This window comes from Cotesia typhae, unplaced genomic scaffold (genome assembly GCF_013202065.1).
Source record: "Cotesia typhae breed Kobodo isofemale line unplaced genomic scaffold, CoteBio_Ctyphae contig_5, whole genome shotgun sequence".
Classification (NCBI taxonomy): Eukaryota; Metazoa; Arthropoda; class Insecta; order Hymenoptera; family Braconidae; genus Cotesia; species Cotesia typhae.
Window position 1 is genome coordinate 11,126,754 of NW_027423757.1, and position 18,914 is coordinate 11,145,667.

The 18,914-nt window shown below is 27.4% G+C and overlaps 3 protein-coding genes across 9 annotated transcripts in view; all 3 read right to left on the minus strand.

Annotated features, from left to right (window-relative positions):
• Nucleotides 1-18,914, minus strand: part of LOC141531434 (serine/threonine-protein phosphatase 2B catalytic subunit 2) — a 75,484-nt gene that overhangs the window by 42,271 nt on the left and 14,299 nt on the right. For all 7 annotated transcript variants that reach the window (XM_074249267.1, XM_074249266.1, XM_074249265.1 and 4 more), the window contains one exon: nt 6,087-6,290. In XM_074249267.1, coding sequence (XP_074105368.1) covers nt 6,087-6,290 — 204 coding nt within the window. The remainder of the gene's footprint in view (nt 1-6,086; nt 6,291-18,914) is intronic.
• Nucleotides 6,714-7,634, minus strand: LOC141531437 (uncharacterized). The gene is made up of 2 exons (XM_074249274.1): nt 7,012-7,634; nt 6,714-6,929 (listed from the first exon to the last, which is right to left on the minus strand). Exons 1-2 carry the CDS (start codon nt 7,469-7,471, stop codon nt 6,883-6,885), a joined length of 507 nt encoding a protein of 168 aa, XP_074105375.1. The 5' UTR covers nt 7,472-7,634; the 3' UTR covers nt 6,714-6,882.
• On the minus strand, nt 9,708-12,149 carry LOC141530601 (uncharacterized). The gene is made up of 2 exons (XM_074247796.1): nt 11,868-12,149; nt 9,708-11,794 (listed from the first exon to the last, which is right to left on the minus strand). Exon 2 carries the CDS (start codon nt 11,383-11,385, stop codon nt 9,868-9,870), a length of 1,518 nt encoding a protein of 505 aa, XP_074103897.1. The 5' UTR covers nt 11,386-11,794; nt 11,868-12,149; the 3' UTR covers nt 9,708-9,867.

Genomic DNA, 18,914 nt, shown 5'->3' on the forward strand with positions numbered 1-18,914 from the left:
GAGATGATTTTCTTCATACAACTATCCGCGTGAGTTAGGACTTAGGAACTATCTTATTTTTCCTTTTTTCAAAGGTCGAGACCCAAACTTGTCCCTTCTGGGACCATCGCCCATCCTTATCTAACTTACACACTAATTGCAAGAGTAATAAAACGACAGATGGTGAAGGATTAAACAATTTACAAAAATCTTGAGCGTCAAAAACATGACCTGGGTTTTATTACTCTAGCATCGCAGGGTCTTATTTTCAAAACTCTAAGTCTAAAATAAAATAAAATACTTTAACTAAAAAAAATATAAGGCTGAGAGAAGAAGAAAAAAAAAAGAGAAAAACACTTATACACATGCATACCACGACATTCCCGATACTACACTATTATTTTTTTTTTATTTTTATCGATTGCTATCATTATTTTTTTATACATTATAAATTTTTTACACACCAACTATTGTAACTATTAACCCTGTTAATGGTTTAAACTGTTGGGTTTGTTTATTTAAATAAACAAATAAATAAATAAATTTAAAGTTAATTCATTAAATGTTAATAAATAAATACGAACTGAGAAAAGTAATTAATAATTAAATGTTATCAAATACCGAAAATAATTAACTATTAAAGAGTATTCGCAAGTACAACAATTCTGAACTAATAATCGGTTTTATCATAAGTAATGAATATAATTGATTATCAAAACAGTAAGCTGGAACCATGACCACCCATAAGCGGATACAAAACTAATAAATCTTGAACAATTAAAAAATAAAAGTAATCGAGTGTTTGCACTTGGAAGTATAAGAGTACAACATTTTATATTAATAGTTTGGAATTTGCACGACGCTTCTAAATAATCTATTATTAAACCAGGCTGCCGGGCGTCACTGAAAGTTACGTAAAGCAAATTGAGAGGAGCGATAAGCAATTCTTATGCCACCGCGACTCTTGCACTTGGGTTAATCTATGCATTAATCTACATCTTGTTCAGCTGAATTCACTCGCAACTCTCAACTTGGCTCTACTCAATTTTACTCTTATTTTAATAATTTTATTTTTCAATTTCATTTCATTCCTTCATTCAAATTTTTCTATTAATTTACCATGCACGCTCCAAAGCAAATACTACTTTTATTTTTTTATTTTTCATGTTCTGAATAAAACGCTTGAATTTATATCCAACTAAAACTTTCATTTAATATAATATAATATTAAATAAAAAAATATAAAAAAATTTTTTTATCTCCGGAATTACTCGTACACTCTATTTGCCTTTTTCCTTCCGGCAAAAGTTACAGTATAGTCGTTGAAAAAATTAAACCAAGAGCTTGTAAAACTAAACCAGTACTTTTGTCTTTTCTAATTTCTTTTTTTATTTTTATTTTTTACTTTACCAGGGCATAAGACTGTGATTATGTCATTGGATTTAATCCATTCTCTCTTTATTTACAAGGTGCTGTTCCAGCAGTTGAGAGACTTCTTCTATCTTATCTTTCTAATGACATCAATAACTATCATATATACTACTAAATATTTATAAATATATACTGGTGTACTTTTGAAATTTTTTTTAAAGAAATTTAATTCGATATTAAGTGAAAATTAATTACTTTATCATTTTTAATTACATAATTAAGAAATGACCTTGTATCTTGTGAAGTATTGACATTTTTAAGGATATAAGTCCACCCTGACATTACACTCGTCGAGACCTTTCATTTGAACACCCACATCAATTTTTCATATATTTTATATATTTATAAATATATATATATATATATGAATATATGAAAAATATATCAAAATGCATGTGGGTACTCAAATGAAAGCTCTTGATGAGTGTAACATCGGGATGAGCTTATATCTTCAAAAACGTCAATAGTTAAGACAGAACAGTGAAATTTAACAAAAGTCATTATTTTATAAAACAAAATTTAATTTTTTTATAAAAATTAAATTCAAGCTAAAAATTAACCAATCCACTTCTCTGTTAAAGTAACAGCCTTTAAGTAATTCAAATAAATTCAAACTCGACAATAAAACCATTTATGCATCCAACCGAGATTGAATTCTTTAACAATATATTTTTATTTTAGGTTTATATTCCTACTTAAGGCAGTTTCGGGCATCGAAATACCGTAACAGTAATACCAGCAATCGTTCTACTCCCTACACTATTTTTCACGTATTCACAAAAAAGCGTTTGGTTTAAGAATCTTATCTTATAGCACTCTATAATAGGACCCTTGGAAAGGAAAAACTGACGAATAAAACGGTGAAAATTTTAAGACCAAAATAAAAGAAAAGCTCGCCTGCCTCTTTACTTCAATACACGGAAAATATAAAGTTGTTTGCCTCTGGATGGCTATTGTCAACTCTTAGCAGCTAGTATACATCTATGTCTATAAATCCATACATCTACATTACTTCATATACTTTTCTCTCCTTGCACATAGACAGACACACGTTAGAAAAAGGGCGGAAAAAGCTCGTGACTATTATTTTTCTTAAGAATACAAGGAAAATACTTCCCAGCGGAGTTGTCTGGTTATTCTTTCGCTCCTACGTGCCCTCTAGCCTCGATCTAACCGTTGACTGGTGAAGAGGACGAGTGGTTGAAGAGAAATGGCCGGGGAAATAAAAAGATAAAAACTGGCAAGATGAAGACGGTAACCAGGTGAAGAATACTTCCTTTTTCGCTCCTGTCCTTTTTGTTAAATTAAACATATAGATATAGGTATTTTCTTTCCTAGCTTCACCTGGATATGTATCTTTCTCATTCCGTCTTTCGACCTCGACCTCCTATTCTCCACACAGAGTTCAGCGAAAAGAGTAAAGTCAAAGGCTCCTCGGCTCGCTCCAATGTTTACTCAGTCCGTGTAAATTCCCGACGCAAAGATTCCGCCCCGAGCTAACGACTTTTCATTTACCACCAGCGTATTCCAGCTCTGGTGGAAGTAAATATCTCCTAAAATTTTTTCGATTCTTAAATTCTCTTTTATCTTTATGTTTATTCTTTTTTTTTTTTTAACCGGAGATTATTTGTGCTTATTAAATATTTTTGATTACTTCAAAAAGGTTTTTTTATTTTATTTATTTTTAGATGAATTTTTAAATAATTAAATCTTGGATATATTTTTAATTAAATAATTGAAGTTTGAGTTAAATAATTTAATAAGGACAGTTAATTTAATTTTAAAAAAATTTTAACAATTGAAAATAATTGATCTGACTATTTTTTACTTAATAAGTAAACAAATTAGTACAAAAATTTTTCTAAACAGTTTTAAATTCAATTTTTCCCTTTTATAAATTTTTTTTTTATAAAATTTATCCAAGATATCTATGAAATAATTTTAAATAACCTTTAATTAAATAAATTGCTGTTTTTAAGATTTTTTTTAACGAATTAATAAATTAAATTATTTTAAAGAAATTTGAATTTTCAAAGGAACAATTAAAATATAAAATAATTATAAAAAATTACTTTGCAAAATTATAATAAACAAAAAAAATTTTTTTGATAATTAAAAATAATTATTATAAAAATTTTAATTTAACCACCGGCTTAAAAATACTTGCTCTACATTGTTTAATAACAAATATGGTAATTTATGTAAGATCATACATAGAAGGTGGATAATTTAGCCTTGTAGATTAAACTCACCCCCGAAAAGCAAAGAAACTGTGAGAGCGCATGCGGTAACAAATGAAACTCTTAATTTATCAAGCAGAAATAAAATAAAAAATATATCTGTAAAAAGAGTGGTTTTAGAAATGAATCAATGGATTTTAGTGCTTGACTCGGCACGGGGTTAGCTCGGGGTTTTAAACTAAAAAAGCGTGACCCAGTTTGAGCACCAGTGTGCTTTAATGTGCCTCCACACTAGCTTTATGCTCATGTTCACCCTTTACACACTCAACTCAACTCCCTTTTCCCTCACTCAAACTCTCTAAACCCACTCACTAACTCAACTCGACTCAACTCTTGGCTACGCTTATGCTATTCTATGTATGCCGTCGTTTTCTTTATATTACCCTTTTTCTCACACACACACATTAAACCCAAACTTTTTCTAATTTCCCTTTCTCTTTAATCTTTTTATTTATTTTCCACTATCATTATCATTTAATTTTTCATCAGCGCTAAATAAATTGCATCTATAATTTAATTTCACCGGCTACTATTATTATTATTATTATTATTATTATTATTATTATTATTATTATTATTATTATTATTATTATTATTATTATTATTATTATTATTCACAAAATTTGCAAGATAATTTAAAAAACAAATAAAATAGTTTTAACATGGCTATTAAAAATTATTTTCTGTTGTACAAAAATACAAGAGGCCTATTACTGAGCCACCAGATGCAGGTTGAGTACCTGGTAGTAGGTATAGGTATTAAAATTAAAATTAGTCACGGAAGAAATTTTAATTCAACTATGACCCGAAAAATTTTATCTTGCAAAAAAATTTCTCGTCAACTTTTGCCGATTCAGCAATTCATTTCTTCTTTAATCGTCTAAAAAACTTTTTATTTTTACTCTATATTAAAAGAAATAAAAATCAAACACTGCACTGATAGAAGGGTTTTTTTTTTTACATTTAATAAGCTTTATTAATTGTTAATAAATATTTGTCAACTATAAATAAATACTTATTAACTATTAATAAATCTACTTTTCTCTCATAAAAAAAAAAAAAATTATTGAATGTTAGAAAATATTCATTAAAATTTAATAAATTAAATAATTTATTTAATTACAAATAAATTAAATTATTAATAGTTAATAAATCCTTCTAAAAGTGTGCTCTTGATTTTTCTTAAAAAAAAATATTCAAATTAAATTTTATAGAGCGAAATTAATTTATAATCAATAATTTATCATAACATAAGCAATTACTATCGAATAAACAAACTAATTGAAATTATAAATAAATATATTTCTCTAATAGATTTTTATTATCATCACTAGTATGCCCTTAGCATCAATTATTGTCGGAAATAATTATAATATACAACATCCAGCCCCAAATTGCCCGTAGATGCAATTGGGTAATTCGGAATTAATTTAACATACTGCAATATTATTGTTACAGCGTATATTAATTACGATCAATCATTTATTCATGAATTTTATTATCAACTTAATATTTATGTGTGTATAAATATATATTTATCAGACAAGGGATAATCAGATGGAGATCTGGATGAATTTTGTCAAGGACGTTACTGGAGCGCGAATTGTGTGCACGCCTTATTGGATTATTTCTTGTATAATTTAATGTGCTATATATTTAACAGTATATATAATAGAAATTGTGGTGGTAACTCCGGACGGAGTTTACACTGCAAGTGTCACCGAAGATACCACCACTCAGTACGGCTTGTCCTTAACCGTTAATCGATCTGAAGAAAATTATATGGGAGCTTTCTGTTCTAGGAGCACAAGAAAAAATATTTGTCTACTGAGAAGAAAAATATATGGTTAAAATTATAATTAGTTTAGTTTATTTTTAATTATGTCAAAGCTAATGCCAAATGGCAATAATAGAATTTTAAATCTACATTTGTAGAAAAAAAAAAAAAAAAAAGATTAGGAAAGATATTTAAAGAGCGGTTGATATAATAGTTAATTTTTAAACGTGTTTTGCTCACGAATATACTAAGAAAAGAAAATAATTTTTCTAAGAGAATTTTCTTGATAAAAGAATTTATGTTCTTGATCATTTTTAAGAATATATATTTTTATCTCAAGAATTTGTTAAATTTATTGAAATAATTTTTACTTAATTTAAATAAAGCTCTTTAGAAATAAATAATTAATAATAGTAGAATATTTAATCGTCATCGAGTTTCTTGAACCAAGAAATTATTGAGTAAAAGTATTTTTTTTTGTGTATGATAAAAATTTCTCTTTGAATTATGTTTTGTAAATTAATATAGACTGACAAAAATTATTAAGTTAACTTTTTTCGGGTTTATTTTGGTAATTAATAATACTGATTATTATTATTATTATTGATATTATTTTAATGAGGATTAAGGATAAAAATATAATTTAAAAATTGACTCACCAGTAACTGGGGCCTCTATATCGATCATTGTTTTCTCTGATCGTAGAAGAGCAGCACCATCATTGACAATGCGCAATGCTGCTGCTTCGTCAATTCTGCCTTCGAGGACGAAATGGTGCTTGAGTACATCTGGTCGAGGCCTTCCTGTTCGAGCATCGAATACCTCTGCCACTGTCAGTTTGTGAGACGGTGGGAATGGTACACCTATTGACACAATTTAAATATTAGGACTTAATTATAAATTTATTTTAAAAATTATTGAAAATTTAGTCAGTCAGGCAATAAAAAAATTTTTAATAAATTTTATTATCACGTTCAATAATTGCGAGTAATTAAAAAAAATTATTAACTTTCAGGTAACACTATTTACTTAGAATTAATTCCAAACATTAAAGCCTGCATTAAATCAGTGACATTTTGGAAATTAATCCCCATTTTCTACTGGGCAATTACCAGAAAAGTGAAGGGAAATTTTATACTGATTATAAAATAAAACCTAGGCTATAAATTTCAGGTAGCTAGGTCTTCAGTACAGTAATTGTTTGATAACAATGGAAAAAAATTATCTGTGATTAAAATACTAGCTAGAAATAAAAATAAAGATTAAATTAAATTTTAAACTTTCAATAAATTTTATAGTTAATTTATTTATTATAAATGATTTATTAAAATACATAAATTACAATTATTTCGTAGAAAAATTAAAAAAATAAATTTTTAATTTAATTAAAAATGAAAAAATTAGAAATTTAATTTTTAAATTAACTTATAAATAAAACAGCGGTAAAAAATTATATTAATTATCCCTTTGACCAAATTTTGAAGTTGTTGCTTTGTCAACATCTGAAAAAACAAAAAAAAAATTAACATTACTTTATTCTTTTATTCTTGAAATAAATAAAATAAAAATAAAAAATAAAATTACCCAAGAAATTGAGCGAGCGACGAGGAGACTTGTGCAGCGTAAAATAATCTGCGAATTTTTTTCCAATATTATTTGGCGACAATTTAATCCTGAGTCCAGACGAAGACGACGAAGGCGATTTGTTACCAAAAAGCTTGCGCTCAAAGATAGCTTGTATATCTTTGAACTTTCCCAGACTGGATTCTCGGATGACGCCACTCTTGGAAGGAGTCCTCGGGGCCGGCGGTAGAGTGCTCTTGGAAATGCGATTGACTTTGTTCAATTTCTTGCGAGCTTGAATGTAAAGCATTTCCTTTGGCTCGTCGAGGATCGAATCATTACATGTATCACATGTTTCATTGTGTTCTTTGGGTTCCATGTTAACCGAGTCGTCTCCAGAATCTTCTTCAGAGTCCTCTCTGACGGTTGACAGCACACCAATGTCATCACTTTCGCCACTTATTTCCTCTTTTCTTTCCATATTATTCTCTTTTTATTGAATAAATTATTCAATTTTTTTTCTCAACACTTAAGTTGTCTATGTTTTATTTCACTATTTTTCTTTTATTGACAAGCCCATAATAATATACAATTTCACCTAAAAATAAAGCTAATTACCTTGCAATAAAAGCCCAGTCCTACCATCATTGACTAAATTTTTTTTTGAAAAGCATAAACTACATTTAATGCCGTTCGGTTCGTCCCAATGTTGCCAAAATTAGTTTTTGATTTATGATCAATTTAACACCTCACGAACTCTATGGGAAAATATATCAAACATCAAGCAAATTTAACAAGTTAATGACTTTAATTGTCCAGTTCTGATAAATTATCTCCATATAATCATCCGTAAATTTATTGACTAACATTTCTTTATTTCGTAATAAAAATTATTATTCATTTTGTTTAATGCAAACTGTAATTAAAAAATTACTTTAGTTTAATTTCAAAAATTTATTTTTTATGATCTAATTAATTGACTTAATTTTCTACATTATCGATGGAGATTATCTAATTAAAATTTCAAATGTACATATTAATTATTGTAAATGAAAGAATTAATATGGAAGTTTAATTCAATTTAAAAGTTACTTTTAAGTTTTTACAATAAATTAATAATTAAATACTATATTAATTTTCTTATTTAAAATTTTTAATTTGATCCTGAATGAAAAAAAAAGTTCAACAATTTTTGAATTTTTTATTTTGGATTTATTAATGACTTCTATAATCAAATTTAAATACTAAAAATTATATATTATTTTTGTTTATAAAAAATTGATAAAATAATTCATGAACGATTTATATTAAGTCTTCAGTTTTTATTTAAAATATTTAATATAAATAATAAATCTGAATTTCCTCCTAAAATATTAAATATTAAACGAACCTAAAAGTCACCGTAAAATTTTTAAAATAAATCAAACATCGTTATCTTGCAATTAATTACCAAAGAAAATTGATTATTTTATTTTACGACTTTGTATTTTAGCAATTAACAGTACAACGTCATTCGTACGGTAAAAAGTTATTTTTATAGATAATGCCAAGTCTTATCATATCGTTCTAAGCACCTCGAGACTTTTAAGTAATTATTTAGTCGTTATATATTTTATGATGTTTAAAATAATGAGTTTAATATTTTCAATTTATTTTACAGTTTAAAAAAAAATAGAATAGCTCAATTAAAAATAATGGAGTAAAATTTTGCATGAAAAAAAAAATTTATAGCTTCTTTATTTAAATCAATTAAATATGAGAATAAAAAATTGATTTTTATTGTCATAAATTGAAAAATAGTTCTAGAAGAATTATTTTATTTCATCGATAATTTATTTTAGTATTTAAAATAAATAATTCATTCCAACGATTAATGACCGAATTAAACGAGAAAATGATAACGCTTGTTAGAAAATGACTATCACGGTGCAATGAATCAATAGATAATCGAAAAAAAATAAATAAATAATAGCGATCACGATAGAATGGTATCCAAGCGAGTGAGCATACAACAATTTAGGGGATAAATAATAGCGGATACAAGAGGGTAAGTGTTTCCAATTGCAAGCATCAGCCAGTAACGCAATTCCTCTACTACAAAGATAACGATCGTAAATTGTGTTAGCCGTTTGAATCAAATGAGAGACTATCCGGTTTACTTTGTTGTGGGGTTTTATCCCTCTGTATTATCGTAATACTAAACAATTAACAGGTATATTCCGTGTAATGCTATTAACTTTCTCTCTCCCGTTAATTAGAGTCCGCATTCCCCGAAAGTAATAATTATTGTATCAATATATGAGTATGAGTCTTTGGTGAGAATAAATATTGACTGTCAAGCTATTTTAATCGTTTACAATAGCCGTAATTTTTTTTTTTAATTGCCGAGCATGTTAAAAAATGATAAGAGCAAGCAGAAAATTATATTCAGTCGCATTGTTAAGTGATAGTTCAAAATATTTCACTCTTTTTTTTTTTTTTTTTTTTTTTTTTTTTTTATTATTGAATTATTATTTTTAAAAATTTTATTATTATTTGTTTTTTTCTTTTCTTTTTCATTTAATTATTATTTAGAGTCTGAGGTTTTTTTGGGCTGTGAAAATCTTAACCTACGCGGCAAGGTTCGAGTCTCAGCCAATTCTATTTAATTAACGTTAAAAAAAAACTATCGCACTTATTTTGTAGGAAATAAATGAAATAATAATTTAATTATTCAAAACATTTTATTTTTTATACCAAAAAAAATTTACATTATTGTGCTTGTATAAATCATATACAGTTGATGATTTTTTAAAGAAAAAATTTTATTTAAAACAATTAAATCTACATAATAATAATAAAATTTGTTTTATAAATAAATAGCGATCAGAAAAATAACTACGGATTTTTAAACGCCTTGATAAAAAAATGTAATTCTCCATTTCTTAAATATTCAACGATGTTTAAGACCACTTCATACGGCAAAGGTATAACTTTTCTCAAAATAGAAATTTTTTTCAATTCTTCCAAAAGTCGCAACCTTTCCCGAGCTTTACAAATCCATTCGAAAATTATAACTCTGAAATAATAACTATTATAATCCAAATTTCTATTTATGAGACGACTTCTCCAATTATATTCTACAGTCAAATTTCTCTTAATTAATTTCTTCAATTTTACTTCATCAACCACAAGCCTTATAAATTCATACAAACTCATTTTTTCATCTTCTACTTGAATAAATCTTCGCTTAATTACACGAAAAATTAATCTTCTTTTATAATCATTAACAAATTGTGTGGTCATTTCATTGGAAGCAACAAACTTATCCAGTAATTTACTCTCTTCTTTTGGAACATAGAACCCAATTGCAGATTTATTGACGATGTCTCTTACAATCAATTCGAAACAATTGCATCTTTTTCTCCTAATTATCCGCCGCAGTTCGTCGGAACGATGAAGCTGATTTTTCGGAATTCGTAAATATTTATTCGACTTCTCATTGAACGGAAGTGTGGCGTTATACAAAGTTCTGGAATGAGTAATGTCGGAATAAAAAGGCAGCAAAGGATCGAGCAATGAGTCGCAACTTCTGTAAGCCGCCATGTTTAATAAAAATGTTTCTGAATCGTCATTTACCAGCGCGGAAATGTCAGCACCTTTTTCTGCTAGCAAATAAACTATTCGACTCATTACTCGATCAGTTCTTGGCATTTGCTCTTGCTCAGCGACGTACCTAAACTCCCCAAATTTTTTAGGATGCAATATGTAGTGGATCGCAGCCATACCTTCATTGTCTCGAGCGCATAAATATTCCGGATCTTTCTCCATGAATTCCAATGTCCATAACGCGACCGCGAAATAATTATACTCAAATGCGTACATTAATAGCGTTTTATTCATCGGACTTTTTATTTTATACTCAGCTCCAGATCTTGCCAAATAATAAGTTAAAGTTTCTTTGTAATAAAGAACTGCGTAAGTTAACAGAGTCATTTTTTTACCAAAATTATTGTACCATTTTTTGTGTTTTAAATACAAAGAAAATATTTCTATTCCAATTTCGGCGTTAATATTTGCTCCGGCGTCTATTAAAGTTAATATTATTTTTGGACCAGGTTTGAGAGTTTCAAAAAAACAAGCTAGATGAATCGGTTGAATTCCATCCTCAGCCGTTACATTGACATCAGCTTTGTAATTTATAACCAGAAATTTCACCAAATTTTGACAATTCTCCATGCAAGCCACATGCAATAACGTAAGTCCAGCGAATGGGCCGGTCTTAATTATCGGATCATTGACACTTTTGTTATTTGATAATATTAATTTTATAAGGTCCAATATTAATAGGCACTTCATGGATAGACTCAAAATAAAATTGAAAATTTTTGCCAATAAATTTGAGATAGTTCCCATTTTTCACACTAATAACAATAAAAAATAAATATTCACTTAATTACATTATTAAAAAAAATTTTCTACTACTTATACAGCCATTTCTCCATTACTTAGAAAGCCATTTAATCTTCATGAGTAATAATTTATTATAATTATTTAATTTCTTGTAATAACTACTTTTAGAGATATTTTTTTTTTGAATGTTAATAATTTAAAATTATTAAGTAAACGAAAATTGATTTAATTTAATTTAATTCTATTGAAATGTTATTATTTTATTTATATTTTCTTTTTTCACTCATAAACAAATTTAATTAATGAATAAATAATTATATAATTTATAATACTCTTATTGTAAACTCTTTCCTATAATTTTTTATTATTACACCATAAAGTGACTCTGTTATCGGCCAGTAAGCTGTTGGGACTGTAATAAATAAATAAATAAACTATCAATTTAATTTTTAATTTATTAATATAATTAATTAAATTAAACTTACCACTACGATGAAAAAAAAAATTAAATAGGTAAATTTTGAGTTGATTTTTTTTCCGCGTGATCTTTTATAAAATCTTACGGACTTAAAAATTAACTAATATTTATACTTTTATCGTGGGTGATGATTTAAAACTTTTTTTTTTATTTTAATTTATTTACTTGACTTCAATACATTTTACAATCCATCTGTATTTTGAATCACGTGTTTATTACTATCAGAAAAATTTGAAATTAACCTAAAAAAAATTATTTCCAAGATTTTATGAGCAAAAAGACTGTAGATCGGAGTTCAGGTATATTTACGTCCACCTCAGTAAAGGATAAACTATAGTTGTGAAATAACATACAGTTAAACTCCAATGAATTGAATAAGAATAGCAAAAAATAACAAAATTCCTTAAAAAAGTAATAGAATGTCTTTCACTTCTATTTTTAAAAATTTTTTCATTCTCCTTCTCTTTATTTTCTTTAGCCTCCCAAGTGGAGCGTCTCAACTGTTTTTAGAGGAGTTTTTTTATTGGCTTGTAGCGATATCTTGGGGTCTTCCATTCCATTGGTTATTATTCCTGAAATTTATTCAAACCGAGTATCTCCGGTGAATAATCGTTGCCCGGTATCGAGACGTCGATGACCTCCCAGCATCTCATCTAGATATTCCGGTCGTCGAGTTAGTTACCTTCGACCCGTTGATTTCATTTAGTAAGTCTATACCCAATATTCTCCTCTCAATACTCTTTTTAATTAGATGAAAATATTCAAATCCACTCCCGATATAATTTCCCCGGAAGTTATTAATAAGATTATTAATTTATATTTAATAAAAATTTCTATATGTATAAAACGATCTTGACTAGTGACTCGAAAGTTTTACGGTCGTGCCAAAAATAAAATATAAATAGCCACGAAAAACACATGTGCTTGCGATTTTCGGTTATGATTTCTTATTAAGTCTATTTAAATTTAATAAATCATAAATTATTATTTAATGAAATTTTTTTATTTTTTTTTTTGTAAATATTTTAAAATTATTTACTGTTACAGCGGCTCAAAATTTTATATTTTTCTATTTTTTAATCAAATAATTTAAGTGTAAAATATGGAAAACATTAATTTACTATAAAAATAATAATGACTTCTTAAAAAGCGTAAATTTTATATTTTATTGTACGAAGTATTGTCATTAAAATTTTAATACAACAATTTAAAGAAATATCTTCAGAGTTAAATCGTTAAATTTCATTTAAAAATTTTTTGAATCAAAAAAAAATTGTTTGAAAATTTTTTTACTTAAATTAAAACAAATTGAGATTTTTGATTAAAAAATTAAACTCTTAAATCAATTTAATTTTTTTTTTTTTTTTCAGTGAATAAAATTGAAAATATTCCAGTCAATTATTTGTCATAAATATTAAGAGTTTAAAATTTAAATTAATTAATTTTTTTACTGTCTAAATATTTATTAAGTTGTTTAAATATTTTCCAAGTGCGAAAATTAATAAATTGTTCTTCACAAAAAAAATTATCAGAACTGTTATTATTTTTCTTGAATTTTTATCGACGATGTGAAAATAATTTTTATTTAAAAAAATTATTACCGTTTTATACTTGCAGTAAAACGGAGAATTTTATAATAAAACTGTGTTAAACTAACGAGTAAATACAACAATACAACAAGGTCAAGGCTTGGTTGGCATTTGTCGTTAGTATAAACACGTGTGTCTTCTTTGAAATGCGTCCAATTTCAAAGACACTTAACGTAAATTCAATTACATATTTTTTTATTAAACTACTGAATAAATATATCATAATAACTTAATTAAATTTGCGTAAATAAATTCAAGCAAAACTTTATTTCTTTAAAAAATAAAAATAATTTTTAAAATACAAGTTTTGTAACTTGATTTTTTATAATTTTCTTGAAGTTATAGAGTTACTTTATTTAGTTACGCTCTCATTTAATGTACGGAATAAAACTAGTAATGTAATTAGTTTATTTCAGTGCCCATGTGAAATGTTTATCAAAAAAAGTGAAACATAAAATTTATTTTTTATTTTTTACTACCGATATTTTATCAATCGAGAGTCAGCCATAAAAACTGCAAACTGCAGACATTAAAAACAGTAATAAAAAATTAATAATTATAAAAAAAATTCTATGAAACCATAAAATCTTTCCCGAGTACTGAAAATTAAAATAAAAATTGATAACTAAAAAAAATCGTATCTAAATACTGTAAAATTGATAGCAAAAAAAAATTGGCTGCCGGCCAGTCCAATCTGGATTGTCAGAACTGTTTCAGTTCGTAGAAGATATAGAATAGAACCAGCATATCCAGTTCTTGTTCCCGCAGTAAGTCAAGCTGAACTTGTCAAAGTTTGTACGTATATCCGCTAGATGGCAGCCTCACAAAATTTTTTTCCGCACTGAAGACAGTGTTATAATTTTTTTACGTCACTGCAGATAGAGCAGTGACGTAAAAAGGTTGGAAAATCCAAATGAGCATGCTTTAAGCGCTCTTATTATTTGTAAATTTCTCAAAGTAGATAAAATATTAATTACAAAAAGAAAAAAAAATTGATTGGAAGTAAAAATATAATTCAACTCAAATTAATTTGAATTTTTCGCGACTATTTATTGTATTTAGACGAAACGGTCTCAAGCTACAGTTTTGTATTCCGAGTGTTCGCAAATAAATAATGAATTAATTAAAAAACCAAAAGAGTGTAAAAATAGATTTTTATTAAAGTTATTGTGATAACCCGACAGTAATTTGTAAAAAAATACACTACGAGCGTTTAAAAATCACTTTTTTATGTAATTATTTAAAAATAGTTATTAAAATAAATTTTTAAACGATCAGTGATAATTTTTTTTTATCTCAGTGTACATTTTGTAGCATTTTTGTACACATTATGCCTGTAAAATACAAATTATTGTTCGGGATCTTGATTTTTAGACGAGAGCAGAGCACGCTTAAAGCATGCAATAAGGAAGATGATAAAAATGTTAATATAAATAACATAAGAAAGGATAATGAGGGTGTTGATGATAACGATAACAATGAAAATAAAATAATAAAACAAAGAAGTGTGATGCGAAGGACGAGGAAGTAAGTATGACCCAGTTAATGTGACCTATGGACGTTTCATTCTGGCCACGACTATTAATAATTGAACACGATGTTTCCGAGTTCAGCGATCGCACAATTTCCTTCTCATTTAAAATCTATTATCACAATTAATGTTGATTTTCAAACTGGCTACCGCGTTATCAATTGATACGTTAAAAATGAATCAATATTTTATCTTCGATCTCTTATCTGCCGAGAGAAGAGGAAGGGATTAATTATAACAATTATTAAAAACAAGATAAAGATAACAATGTACGGAGCAGATAAGTACCGAGGAAAGATATTTCTCCCCAATGGAGGCAAACGACGTTCTAATAAATTAAACGCGTGTGTTAAGGAACGGAATTATATCGAAGGGAAGAAACTTGTTCTCGAGCGAGTATGTGGGTCGAGAGGTCACACACAAAGTCCTCTCATATCACATGAATTCGTAACATATAACACTCGGTGTACACAAAGTGAATGCTTGGTGAGTTGGAAAATTCACCAACACACGCATATTCGATTTTCGTTAGATACTTCCTACTATTCATGCCCATTAATTGCTTCGGTATTTCGAAATTAAAATTTCTGCATTAGCCTCTATCTCGATGCGCGATGAACGGAATTCTATATTCTATTTTATACAAACGCTAAGCCATCAATTTTACTCTCTATGTCGATGTATGTAAATACATATTATTAATGTACTAAGTGTACATGTGCATTAACAGCTCGATTTTAACGCGCCATCTCATTCTACACCTGCTACGAATATCGCTATTGAGTTAAAGCTTTTGCTCACTGGCGATGATACTTAATTAGTTTGTAACTTGTGAGATAAATTTATCTAGTTTTAATAATATTTATTTTATTAAATGCAGTTTGTTTTAAAAAATGGAAATAGTAATAATAAATTCATTTTTTTATTATTATTTTATAAAAATTTTATTGAATTAACTTTAAATAAATAATTACATTTTTTAAAAGTAAGATAAATTTAAATTAATAAATAGATATTTTTTAGTTACATTGAGAAAAAATTTTTTGGCTTAATAATTTATTGAAATTTATTTATTACTTCATAAAATAATACCGATTAATTTGAGAAATTCTTAGACAAGAGAATATATATTTTCAAAAATAACAAAGAATGTATTTTTAGCTCCCAAAAAAATATTTTTAAAAGGATCGTATTATCGAATTTTTAAATCGTTATTTTTTAAACAAATTTGATTCTTTAATTTTTTCTAATTTAAATACTGATTTGCGTAAATTAATTTTTTAATAAGTGAATTTTTAAAAAATAAAAATGTATTTTATAATTTATAAATTATACTTTCACTTTATAATAGAAATAATTTATTAACAATTATCATAAAATATTTTCTAATATTTTAAAAATAAAGTTTTTTATAAACTAATAATTTTACAAAAACTATATTAAATTTTTTTCACAAAATTATTTTATACGTAATTAATATCGATCCACAAAATACCAAAAATTATAATGTCAGATATTTTAGAATCGTACCAGGATAATTAGAATAAAGTTCTATAAACAGAACAATTATCTTACGTCCGGTATTTCGAGACCAGCAAGTCCGAAAATAAACCCAATAAATAAAAGAAACGAAAATTTCTATTTAAAAAAAAATATGTAATCCAAGGAAGTCATAAAGTGAAGAGTGCCCGAGAATTCTCGGCATTAAAGCTGATAGAAAAGATAGAAAGATAAGTAGAAAAAACAGAGTCTAAACTGAGTATGATAATAAGAACAAAGAAGCAGGGGTTGTTGAGCACAAGGGTAAGCATATAGGATGATCGCCGGGTGAAGAACCAGTGTACCATCAGTATAATAAGTTGTGATCTGTTGTAGTGATGGAGGGAATAGAACGGAACAACCAAAGGGAGAATAGAACCAGAGAACCTTAAGAGGAACGAGAGATATGGGTCAGAGGATGGACCGGACAGAATATTGATCCGCGGGTTGCGACGCGATAGCTGTCTATGTCTGGTATATGTGTATAATACTATAATACCTAACCAGTACCGGTGCTCTTTCTCTTTCTCTTCTACGTTGTGCGCTATACGCTACATAGCTTGTACGAGCCACGGGAAAACGGATACGTGGCTAAAACGTGCTGCGACGCACTCTAACTACCCTATTTCTCTTCCTCTATTATCAACCCCGCCTCTCCACCTCCGTTTTAAGGGCGACATCATCTGTACAACTGTTGCTGCAGATATTTCTTGATATTGATACTCGTACTTTACAGTAGGCAGGTACTTTTTTAGAAAAATTGTCTTGGGCACGATCTGGTGTCGTTTTTAAAAATTTTCCCTTTTTTTCCTTGAGCTTTGACCTCTTGGATTGAACGAGCCATATCTGCAGTCGGTATGATCAAATTTTTCGACTAAAAGTTATTTATTTATTTTTGTCGAAAAATTTTAATAATAAAAAATTAAAAAAAAAAAGAAATATTTAAAAAAATATTCAGAATATTTTTTGCTTAAAAATTTAAAGAAGTCTGATGATTTTTTTTTTTGCAAACAAGTCGGTAATATCTTGAACTAAAATTTTGATAATGATTCAAAATTCTTGCAAAGTATAAATTTCTTCTTGTAAAACAGTAAATTACTACAGTTAAGGAAATTATAATTTTTTACAACTTGTTCTGCTGACCGATGACATGCCTCGTTTAATTCTCGCTGACACACTATTATCCGAGCCACTTTACTTCTATGTACATGTACATATGTTTGTATATATTGGTTGAAACTTGCACACGTGGGACACGGAACGTCGACGACCCAAAAAGCTCCTGTGCACAACTTCTATATCATATCGCATATCTAGTTACGTTTTTGACTGGTGAATTAAAGGATCAATTTCCCAGCGGGCTCGATCCCCTCGCATCTACACCCATCTACACTAAACAAACTACTCTGTACTCGGTACTAGTTTAGCAACTCTGTACTCTGGTGTCATACCTTATACAGATACAGATATCTTTGTACACACCGAGTCTATAGTTATTTTTTAATTACTTTTATTTAGATTTATCTGCGGAGCAAGTCCAGAAAATACTATTGAAATTTAATTAATTTTGTTGAGTTTATCTCCCGAGAGGAGTATTTGTTTGTTAAGAGCATGTTTGTGGCGAAATATTCATCAATTTTGTTTGTTTGACTATAAATAACAAACATTCACTTGTTTACTTTCACTCTGTTTTTAAACATTTAATCTCGAGATTAAACTGGGAAAAAACAGGTTTGAAAGTGGACTAAGTTATCAAAATTTAAACTTAAGCTTTATATTGTAAAAAAAAATTACTTGATTTAAAGGATATATTTTTCATTGAAGAAAAAAATTGTTTGGCTCAAAAAAACATTTATAAAAATAATAATTATTGTCAGCCTATAATTATCCCACACTAGCAAACTTTATTTGAATCATTAAACTCGAGAGTAAATTTTGATATTTTCTCTCCGTAAAATTTTCCTTCTATCTCGTGATTGAAAAATAAACTTTTAATTAATTCAATTAAAAAGTTTCAATATTAAATCATAAATCATAATATTCATCAGCAGTAAAACTTATCTTATTCCAATCAAATTAAATTTCTAAGTCTAACTGTTTCAAAAGTCATAAAATTAATTATATTTCTATGATTAATTTTATCAGTCAAAAAAATATTTGCAGACAAATAGAATTATTATTACTTAACAATATATTTAGATTTACGACTTGCGACTTGAATGGGCAAGTAGTTTATCTTGTTTGTTTTGAGAATAATGATAATGAAATGATGAGATTCCTTGATATGAATGAAATTCACGCGTCGAGTAACTTAGTATCGCGGATAGGAGTAAAGACTTCCAGTTGTTATTGTTGTTGTTATTTAATCAAGACAATTAAGTTCGACGAACTTGTA